The sequence below is a fragment of the Narcine bancroftii genome, chromosome 14 (assembly GCF_036971445.1).
Source record: "Narcine bancroftii isolate sNarBan1 chromosome 14, sNarBan1.hap1, whole genome shotgun sequence".
Lineage (NCBI taxonomy): Eukaryota > Metazoa > Chordata > Chondrichthyes > Torpediniformes > Narcinidae > Narcine > Narcine bancroftii.
The window spans coordinates 10581072-10593325 of NC_091482.1; the positions used below are offsets into that span (position 1 = coordinate 10581072).

Below are 12254 nucleotides of genomic sequence, written 5' to 3' on the forward strand. Positions count from 1 at the left end.
GACAAAACTGGGAAAAAAATTAACAGAAAGAACAAAGTAACCAAATTTATAATTAAATCGATGGAAGAAATGCAACTTTTGGATATATGGAGGAAACAACACCCAAATGAAAAGGAATATTCATATTACTCGGGTAGACATAAAACATACTCAAGAATAGACCTATTTTTGTTATCAGCTCGTATGCAAGATAGAGTAAGAAAAACAGAATATAAAGCTAGAATATTATCGGACCATTCACCCTTAATATTGACAATAAAGTTAGAGGACATCCCTCCAAGAATGTATCGATGGAGATTAAACTCCATGCTACTCAAAAGGCAGGATTTTAGAGAATTCATTGAAAGACAAATTAAAATGTATTTTGAAATAAATACGGAATCAGTGAAAGTTAAGTTTATACTATGGGATGCAATGAAAGCGTTCATTAGAGGGCAAATAATAAGTTATGTAACCAAGATGAAGAAAGACTATAATCAGGAAACAGAGCAGTTGGAAAGGGAAATAGTAAATATAGAAAAAGAATTAGCAATGAAGGAAGATACAACTAAAAGAAGAGAATTGGCAGATAAAAAAATAAAATATGAAACACTACAAACATATAAGGTGGAGAAGAACATAATAAAGACAAAACAGAAATATTATGAACTAGGGGGAAAAAACGCACAAAATTCTAGCATGGCAGCTTAAGACAGAACAAGCTAAGAAAATGGTATTGGCATCAAGGAAAAAAGACAAACAAATCACATATAATCCAAAGGAGATCAAGAAAAACTTTAGAGAATTCTATGAACAATTATACCAAACTGAAAACGAAGGGAAAGAAGGGAAAATAGATGAATTTTTAACTAAAATTGAACTACCAAAATTACAAATAGAGGAACAAAATAAATTAACAGAACCATTTGAAATAGTAGAAATACAAGAGATAATAAAAAAATTACCAAATAATAATTCCCAATAGAATTCTATAAAACATTTAAAGATTTATTAATTCCTCCCCTCCTGGAAGTAATCAACCAGATTTATAAAACACAAAGCTTACCAGATTCATGTAAAACAGCAATAATTACAGTAATACTAAAGCAAGATCCACACGCACCAGCGTCATATAGACCAATATCATTACTTAACACAGATTATAAGATAATAGCTAAACTATTAGCAAACAGATTAGCAGAGTATGTACCGAAAATGGTAAATCTAGACCAAACTGGATTTATTAAAAAAAGACGCACAACAGACAATATTTGTAAATTTATTAACTTAATTCATGCAGTAGAAGGGAGTAAAGCGCCAACAGTAGCAGTGGCTTTAGACGCAGAGAAGGCCTTTGACAGAGTAGAATGGAATTATTTGTTCAAAGTATTGCAAAAATTCAGTTTACCAGAGAAGTATATTAATTGGATTAAAGCATTATATAAGGGGCCATTGGCGAAAGTGACAGTAAATGGATATATATCAAACTTAAGCAGGTCAACATGGCAGGGATGCCCACTATCACCCTTATTGTTCGCGTTAGCTATAGAACCACTAGCAGAATTGATAAGAACAGAAAATAATATAAAAGGGATAAAAATAAAAGACAAGGAATATAAAATCAGTTTATTTGCGGATGATGTTATAGTATACTTAACAGAACCAGAACAATCAATAAAAGAATTATATAAGAAATTGAAGGAATATGGAGAAGTGTCGGGTTACAAGATTAACGAAAATAAAAGTGAAGCAATGCCAATGAATAATGCAGATTTCTCAAAATTTAAGAAGGAATCACCATTCAGATGGCAAATGCAAGCAATAAGATACCTAGGTATACAAATAAATAAAAATCTCGGCCATCTATATAAACTCAATTATTATCCACTAATGAAAAAATTACAGGACGATTTAGAGCATTGGAAAGATTTACCATTAACACTAATAGAAAGGATAAACTGTATTATACCTATTTCAGGCACTGCCAATACACTTGACAGAGAAATTCTTCAAGGAGTTAAAGAAAATAATAAGGAAATTTTTATGGAAAGGGGGGAAACCGAGGATAGCACTAGATAAATTAACAGAATGGTATAAACAAGGAGGCTTACAACTGCCAAACTTTAAAAATTATTATAGAGCCGCACAATTAAGATACCTATCAGATTTTTATCAAACAAGGGAAAAGCCAGATTGGACTAGATTAGAATTAGATAAAATAGGGGAAAAGATACCTGAACACATATATAAATGGGATGAAAAATTGGTACAACATAGAAGTTCTCCAGTATTACATCATCTACTCAATATTTGGAAAAAGATTCATGTAGAAAGGAATAAAACAAATTATCAATTACCAAAACTAATATTGACGTAAAATAAGTTACTCCCTTTTACAATAGATAACCTTTCCTTTAGAGAATTGGAGAAAAAAGGGATCAAAAGAATAGAAAATTGTTTTTCAGGAAATAGATTATTATCCTTTGAACAAATGAAAGATAAATACAATATAACTCAAGATACAGTGCTGGCATATTACCAATTGAGATCCTACTTGAAGGACAAATTAGGAAGCAGTCTGAGGCTACCAGAGGGAAGTAACTTTGAATATGTGATTACAAATACAATGATAATCAAAAGATTTATAACAAATATGTATATTAAAACTGCAAGAAAAGGAGAATGAGGAAACAAATGGTAAAGCTAAACAAAAATGGGAACAAGATTTAAATATAAAGATGAAAAAGGAAACATGGGAGAAGTTATGTTCTGGAACGATGAGAAATACAATAAATACGAGGTTACATATGATACAATATAACTGGATACACAGGCTATATATTACACCTCAAAAGTTAAATAAATGGGACCCAACAGTATCTGATAGATGTTTTCGATGTAAAAAAGAAATGGCAACAACAATTCATGCAATCTGGACATGTGTGAAAGTAGAAAAATTTTGGGAAGATCTAAACCAAATATTAAATAAAATTACAGAAAACAATATACCAAAAAATCCAGAGATCTTCCTCTTAAGTAACATAAAAAACAAAGAATTTGGAATTGATTTGGATGGTGCACAAAAAAGATTTGTTAAGATAGCTCTAGCCGTAGCAAAAAAGTGTATTATGTCAACCTGGAAATTGGAAGATAATTTGAAAATACAACAATGGTATATAGAAATGAATAAATGTATTCCATTAGAAAAAATAACATATAGTTTAAGAAATAATATTGAAATATTTGAACAAATATGGGAGCCTTACATGAAACACAATAGCGAAAACCTACCGGGGACATTCACTACCTAAATTAACGAAAGGAGAAGGAAATGAAAAGAATTGACTCAGTGGAATTTCTTGTTTATTTTTATTGAATGACAACATTGTTTGACTGGTTTAATGTATCCTAGATTTTGTACTTTAAATGGACGGGGTGGGGAGGTAGGGAGGGTGGGATGGGAGGAGGGAGGGGGGGGAGAAAATGGCACTGTATATATTTGAAAAGGAAAAAGTATGTATCATGGTCAATGTGGTTTATGGTGTGAAAAATAAAAAAAATTTAAAAAAAGGACCCCCACCACCCAGGTCAAGCCCTCTTCACTCTGCTACCAGCGGAAAAAAGGTACAGGAGCCTGAAGACAAGCACCCAGCGACACAAGGACAGCGTCTTCCCCTCTGCCATCAGATTTCTGAATGAACAATGCACCACAGACACTTACTTTTTTCTCTTGCACTTTTATATTTATTTTGTAAGATGATTTATATAAAGGTTTGCAAAACGACATGTTCACAACAATAAATTTTGATTCTGAGATCTATCCCTATTTTGAATATATTTAATGACTTGGCCTCCTCTGCATTTGACGGTAGAGAATTCCACAGGTCCACCATGATTTGGCCAATGGAATTTCTCCTGACCAGAGTAATAGCAAACCCTGTGACTTCTGCTTCTGGATTCTCCAAGAATCAGGAACATCCTCCCAGTATCCAGTCTACCTGATCCTATTAGTATGAGATCTAAGTCAGTGGTGTTACAAATTCTTCTATAATCTAGTGAATATAGACCTAGCCAAATCAATCTCTCCTGTACATCAGAGTTACCATGCCAGGGATCAGTGAAGTATTGCATCCCCTCTGTTACAGGGATATCTTTCCTTAGATATGGAGACCAAAACTGCACACACAACTCCAGTTGAGGTCTCACCAAGGACCTCTACAGCTGCAACAAGGATCTTCATTCCTGTATTCAAATCTTTGTGCAATGAAGGCCAACATATCATTTGTCTTCCGAACTACTTACTGCATTTGAATGCTTGCTTTCAGTGGCTAGTGGACAAGAACATCCAAATCTTACTGCATCTTCCCTTTTCTCTCATTATTAAAAGTCTTTGTTTTTTTTTAAAAACCCAACCCCCCCCCCCCAAAAAAGTGGATAACCTCCCTATTAGCTCCCTTACATACTTCAATACATCAGTGAATATAGCCAACTAAGTATTTTCTCATACTCCCAGGAGTGGGAGCATTTTAGAATTCAGCAAAGCAGAGATCAAACATTGTCGAGATATTAGAGAATTCTAGAAAAATAGGGATAGGATGAGAAAATAATGTCGAGGCAGATATCAACCATGATCTTTGAATGGTGAAGCAGTCTTGGGAGGGTAGAAATGCCGAATCACCTATTCCTCAAGTGTAATAGACAACAACCAGGAGCAGGTTATAAACTTCCTGGAGAGGGGTGGAGTTCACTCTCCTGTCCACATCAATATCACTGAGGTGATGATAGCAGATAGTTTGAGATCTTAAACAAATTTATCTCCAACTATGGTCTTGGTGCAACCACAGCATGCAATAACCAAGAAAACACAAAATGCTTCTACTTCCTCAGTGGGCCTAAGAAGGTTCAGCATGTCCACTGTGCCCCTCAACAGCTTCTATGGATGTACCATCAAAAGTATCCCATCAAGATGTATCTCTGTATGTTGTGGGAACCGCTCCACCCAAGACTGGATGAACCTGCAGAGAGCTGTGAACACAGCTTTGACCATCACACAAGCCAGCCTCCCCTCCATCAATGCTTCCCACCGCCTCAGAAAAACGGCAATCCTATTACAAAACTCATCCCTCCCCAGCCAAACTCCATTCTCCCTCCTCCCATCAGGAAGGGTCAGGAGGGTGAAATCACACATCACCAGTTTCAAAGTGTTTCGTTGATCAATGGAATCAACTGAGAATCGCTGCGATTAGACTCCTGAAGGTGCTGTCGGGATCTGACGTTGAGAGGGTGAGCAAATTTAAGTTTTTGGGAGTCACTATCGCGAGGAATCTTTCCTGGACCCAACACACCAATGGCATTGTGAAGAAAGCACGTCAGCACCTCTACTTCCTCAGGAGGTTTAATGTGACATCGGAAACCCTAACAAACCTTTACATATGTGTGGTGGAATGTGTGCTGACTAGTTACATCACAGTCTGGTATGGGGACACCAATACCCCTGAGTGTAAATCCCTCCAAAAGGTAGTGGACGCAACCCAGGACATCACTGGTAAAATCCACCCCACCATCGAGAATTCGACAAGGAATGTTGCTGTCAGAAAGCAGCAGGAATCATCAAGGATCCACACCACCCAGCACACACTCTGTTCTCACTGCTACCATCAGGAAAGAGGTCTAGGTGCCGCAAGACTCGCACCACCAGGTTCAGGAACAGCTGCTCCCTGTCCACCAACAACAAACTCAATCAGGGATTCAATTAAGGGCTCTTACATGTGCACTTTATTGATTTTTTTTCCTCTCTGTATTGCAGTTTATTTACATTTCTTTATTATTTTTACACGTGTATGTTGAATCAGTTTTTTTTTTGCACTGCCAATAAGTGATAATTCTGCTCACCCGCAGGAAAATGAATCTCAGCGTTGTATGTGATGTCATGTATGTACTCAGACGGTAAATCTGAAATCTGATCAAAACTCACAGAAATAAAATAATGTAGCCTTTGCTCAAACCCAACTGATCTATCCATAATTCTGCATTCTGTACTGTAATTTACTTGCTGTACAGCACAAAAGTTTTTCACTCTATCTCCGTATTTGTGGCAATAAACAATTTGATTAAATTCAATATCAAATAACTGCAGAATGCATCAGTCTCAGCATTGTGTCTCCATCCACCAACTCCAATTATCCAATTCTTCCAGCAGTTTTTTTCCTGCCCACCTCACTCAGATGGTTCCTGGCCTCCAGAATCATGCATAGACAGTCCACATTAAATCATCTGTCTGGGACCAAGCCACCATGAGAATCCGGGCCCAGTCCTGCTTATTCAATTATCTCATGGCTAACCAATTGTAAAAGAGGGAACCAAAGAGCAAGAGAGGAGAACTAAAGAGGGAAATAGTTTAGTTCCCTTCTCCTGCTCTTCGAATGAATTCAAGAAAGGGTGACAATTGAAAGCAAAAAAAAAAAGAGGTCACCAAGAGAAAGATGCAAAGTAGATAACAAGAGACCAGCAGAAAAAGACAAGAAAGCTGAGGCAAAAAAGACAAATGTCAGTTGTGGGCTAACGATTTTGTTCCAACTAAATTAGAAGTTGATACGTTTTGGCTAAAGTCTAATCAGATCCAACCATTTTATTCAACCCACTCTTCTAAGGACATTTTCAGGCTTCTTTCTTTCAACAAGTTTGTCACATAATACCAAGACGATCATGTCTTTTGGCTAAAAGGAGCGAAATATATTCATATTAACAAGCAAACCAACAGAAAGTTCTTCCTGGATGAGGCAAGTATGACATAAAATAATAGGAAATGATCATTAATCCTGCTTTCATTCAGAGATGATTAGAGTAAAGCATTATACACACTACAAAAGAGTGGATATCTACCTGTCGGCCATCTTGTCCCACATTGGTCTGTCCTCTTACTACAGTTCGAATGTTATCATCCAACCGTCTGCCAAAACAAAATACAAGATTAAAAATGCATTTTCAGATCATTATTAGGCAAGTGGTTTTGCATGGCACAACATCTAAGAAGCAATTAATACAGTAAAATAAAGAACAACACTTTCCAAAACCTAATTGAAGATGTTCAAGTACATAGTAACAAATGCATGTGCATGTGAGTTTTTGAATTGTTAGCGGTATTGGGACATGGACTCTTTTCTTATTTTGCCATTCCTAAAATTACAGATGCCAGTTCTACTTCAAAAACTCTTCCAGCCTACAAATATGGTATAACTCACGGTACAACGTTTGCATACCACCAACTGAAAACCTACTTGAAGGACAAATTGGGAAGCAAGCTGAGGTTACCAGAAGGAAGCAGCTTTGAATACGTGATTACAGACACAATGATAATTAAAAGATTTATAACAAACATGTACATCAAGCTACAAGAGAAAGAGAACGATGAAGTAAGGTGTAAACCCAAACAAAACAAGATCTAAACATAAAGATAAAAAATGAAAAATGGGGAAAGCTATGCTCCGGAACTATGAGAAATACAATAAACACGAGGTCACGCATGATACAATATAATTGGTTACACAGGCTATATACCAAGTTAAATAAATGGGACCCAACAGTATCAGACAGATGTTATCGCTGTAAGAATGAAACGGGAACAACAGTACATGCAATTTGGGCATGTGAGAAAGTGGAAAAGTTTTGGGAAGATCTAAATCAGGTATTAAATAAAATCACAAAAAGCAACATACCAAAAAATCCAGAGATCTTTCTTCTAAGTAATATATGAAGTAAAGAACTAAGCCTCAATTTGGATGAAGCACAAAAAAGATTTATTATGATAGACTTTGCTGTAGCAAAAAAGTGTATAATGTCAACCTGGAAATCACCAATGGTATATAGAAATGAATAAATATATTCCATTGGAAGAAATAACGTCATAGTAATTCGAACAAATTTGGGGACTGTACGTGGAACACAGCAGAGAGGGCCTACCACGGACCTAAAATGACAGAAGGAGAAGACGAAATGAACTGACCCAGAGTGTAAAAGTAGATGACACAATTTTCTTGTTTATTTTCATTGCGTGATGACATTGTTTAATCGGTTTATTGTATTGTATATGTGGGTAGGGAGGGGGGTGGGAAGGAGGGAGGGAAAGGAGGGGGAAAAAAGGGGAGAAAATGACACTGTGTATATTCAAGAGGGAAATGTTTGTGTGTATTTTGGTTAATATGGTTCATAGTGTGAAAAATTTTTTAAACTTTCAGCCTCATTCTCTGAACAAATGCCCTCCAGTGTAATGACATTATTTATCAAATTAGCAATTTCTTAATTTCTTTTCGTAAGAATGCTGAAAGGCACCAAATTATAAGCTACAGTGTAATCAAAACTGTTGGGTCCTTGGCTGAGATAAACCAATCCAGCTTCAATACAGGACCCTTCCAGTCAACAACAATGAAGGACACAGGCTTCCATTTATATTGTGGCTTTCTTAGCCACAAGTTATACTGAAGAACTTCATATCCAGTAAAGTAACTTTAAATATAGTCATTGTTGTATGTAGAATTGCAGAACCAATGCTCACACAGCAAACCATGACAGGCAGGAATGTGTTAGCCTCCTGATAATCTTTCCTTCCTTCCTTTCCTTTGGCTTGGCTTCGCGGACGAAGATTTATGGAGGGGTAATGTCCACGTCTGTTGTAGGCTCATTGGTGACTGACAAGTCCGATGTGGGACAGGCAGGCACGGTTGCAGCGGTTGCAAGGGAAAATTGGTGGGTTGAGGTTGGGTGTTGGGTTTTTCCTCCTTTGTCTTTTGTCAGTGAGGTGGGCCCTGCGGTCTTCTTCAAAGGAGGTTGCTGTCCGCCGAACTGTGGGGCACCAAGATGCACGGTTGGAGGCGAGATCAGCCCACTGGCAGTGGTCAATGTGGCAGGCACCGAGATTTCTTTAAGCAGTCCTTGTACCTCTTCTTTGGTGCACCTCTGTCTCGGTGGCCAGTGGAGAGCTCGCCATAGAACACGATCTTGGGAAGGCGATGGTCCTCCATTCTGGAGACGTGACCCACCCAGCGCAGTTGGGTCTTCAGCAGCATGGATCCGATGCTTGTGGACTCTGCCAGCTCGAGTACTTCGATGTTGGTGATGAAGTCATTCCAATCTAATTTGAGAATATTGACTGAGAGATAAATATTGATCATGGCATCTTCTCTGGCCTTCTTCAGCATTTCATTTTTTTCATCTGCCTGATTTAACATCAGACTAGAGAGATGATGGAAAGCGTGTTTCATCACATCATTCGGATAAATTGGAGGAAGAGGTCAAAACATATATTAATAACTTATTCACCAAACATTAACATTAGTACTATTTCTAAGTGACTTCCATCAAAAGACACACCAACAAAGGAAATTATTTGAAACCTTACAAATTCTCACAGCAATGGAATTCAACATTGTATTCAACTAAATACACAGATGAAAACAGGATATTGGTATAGAGACTAATTTCTCCCATATGAAGTAGTAAGATAAAACAATGGAATTGATGGTAACTTGATACCAAATTGCCATACAAACATGCAGGATCTTGAGCTTAATTTCCTCCCAACTCAAAACTCAAATTAGTTATGCCTACAGCCCAATGCTGTTCTCAACATGAGTATACAGATGGTAACTTTAGACATAATCAGATTTTTTTAAAATCCAATTACAGGCAAAAAAAAAAATTAATCAAGGTTCATGATACAAGAGTGTAAAATTTAGAAATCTAAGAATTTCTTTGTCAAAAAATAATTTGTCATGGGGAAAGAAAAATAGCTGACAAGTAAGATGATGTTTAAAAATATATACTCAACTAAATGGAGCCCAAAAACAGCATGCTTAGTTTTTGTCCTCTGGAAACCTCATTGATAGCCCTGACTCTGAAGTTAATCCTTAAAATTTTGAACCTTACACCAAAAATCAACATCGGTTTCTTTGATTCATATCACACATTCTTATTCTGACCCCCCATCCCTCCTCTAACTGGTGGAATTATTTGTTGTCGAGATATCACGGCATCATTTTTGAACTAAATCATTTGTGGATTCTGCATATGGGATATTTGGAAGGCGAGGAGGTTACCAGGTAAAAGAAAATACATGAAAAGGAATCAGAACCTGCCTTCAGAAACATTTAAGATTCAAGCATTTTTTTTTACATTCAATGGTCTTCTAACTGAGATCCTTCCATCAGGAAGGAGGTACAGGAGGCGGAAGATGAACACCCAGCGGCACAAAGACAGCTTCTTCCCGTCTGCCATCAGATTTCTGAACAGACAATAAACCACAGACACTCACTTTCTCTTCTTTTTGCATGTATTTTTTGGAAAATATTTTTATTAATTTGACAGAGAGAAATATTACATGAATAAATTTAGATATGAATGATCACTTTTATATAATGTAATACTGAATGAGTCACATATCAATTATATATTGTCATATAATTCTCAAAAAAAGTGAAATATCCTTATGAAAATTTCAGATAATATTCTAATATTAAAATATGCATTGTGATTATCTAAATAGACCAATCTGGTTATTAATAAAAGCAAAAAAAAGGAAGAAAAAAACCCATAATAACCTAACCCCTCCCACTAAACACCGTCACCAGCAAATAAATTGTAAAGAATCGAGTATCGGCTCTCAGACATCAGATAGAAAACCCCAGAGCACCCCTGCCTAAGTCGTCAAATTATGGTCATAGTCCATGAATGGGCCCCATATCTTGTCAAATTCAACCTTGATCTCTTTAACATTTAGATCTGATTTTCTCCAAACTCCAGCAAGACACAACATCCTGTAACCATTGCCTACGAGTTGGTGCTCTGCTGTCTTTCCATCTTATCAAAACTGCTCGTCTGGCCATCAGTGAAGTTAAAGCTACTATTCTGTTTTGAGTTGAGTTCAAATATCCAAACAAAGCAATAAAAGGACAGTTCTAATTTAATCCTAAGAATCTATGATAAAGTTTTAAAGAATTGTTCCCAATATTCTTGTAGTTCTGGACACTCCCAGAACATATCAGAGGCACCTCAAAAATTTTACATTTGTCACATAGTGGATCGACATCAGGATAAAAAGGAGATAATCTAACTTTGGACTTAGTATTCTACGTAAAACTTAAAATTGTTTTAAACAATGCTGTGCACAGAATGAAGTATTATTAATCAGATCAAGTGTGTCATCCCAATTTTCATCTGAAAATTATGTATTTTTTCTTTCTATTAAGCATATTATAAGAAACAATACATGAGGAGAATAGAGAATCGAAGAAGTAAAAACAGAAACATCCATATATTGCAATACATAATACAATGTACAACATTATAACATAGTGAACAATATTATCCCTTTCTCCTCAATTTGGAATATTCAAAAAAGAGAAAAAATGTTAAAACCCCATCTAACCTATCAAAATAAACAAAAAACAGCGAAAAAGAAAAGAAAAGGGCTTGGCAGCCTAAACTGAGAGTTCCCTACAACGGATCAATACAAACTATTTATTTGGTCCTTGCCAATAAAAAAAAGCAACAGAAATCCAAAACAGTCTGGAGAGTGAAGTCAAAATATAGATGAACTCATACGAAAATAGTTTATAGAGGACGCCAAGTCTCTTCAAACTTACGGAGGTATCAAAAGTGAAACTTCTAATTTTTTCTAAACTTAAACATGACATAACTTGAGAGAGCCATTGAATCAAAGCAGATGAATCAGGATCTTTGCATTTAAATAGAATGCCATCAATGTAATAAAGGCTATAACCCGATGTGCAGAAGTGGGAACACAACCCAGCACTGGAACTATAATTTCAAAAATAGCAGTCAATGGATTAGGTTGCAATCTAATACCCAGTATAATTGACAAGTGAGGGGAAACCACGTTTGTAGATGAAGGCAGACATTTCAGAAGATCGGGACTGGAAGTTCGCATCTTGGTAACAGATGCAGTAGAGACAGAGAAATTGCGAGAAGGGAATAGAATCCTTGCAGGGGACAGGGTGTGAGGAAGCGTAATCGAGGTAGTTGTGGGAGTTGGTGGGTTTAACCATAACCGTATAACAATTTACAGTATGGAAACAGGCTATAATCGGCCCTTCTAGTCTGCACCAATTTACATTAAACTCCACTGGTTCCACCTACCCACTCCCATGCCCATAACCCTCCAACCCCCTCAAATCCATGTGCTCCTCATAAATGACAGAATTGACCCTGCTGCAATTACCTCTTCCGGAAGATCATTCCACTCAGCCACCACTCTCTGAGTG

General features: G+C 36.6%; 1 protein-coding gene across 5 annotated transcripts in view; it reads right to left on the bottom strand.

The window, feature by feature from the left end:
- vps53 (VPS53 subunit of GARP complex) overlaps positions 1-12254 on the bottom strand; it is a 300014-nt gene that overhangs the window by 216516 nt on the left and 71244 nt on the right. For all 5 annotated transcript variants that reach the window (XM_069912009.1, XM_069912007.1, XM_069912008.1 and 2 more), the window contains one exon: positions 6862-6928. In XM_069912009.1, coding sequence (XP_069768110.1) covers positions 6862-6928 — 67 coding nt within the window. The remainder of the gene's footprint in view (positions 1-6861; positions 6929-12254) is intronic.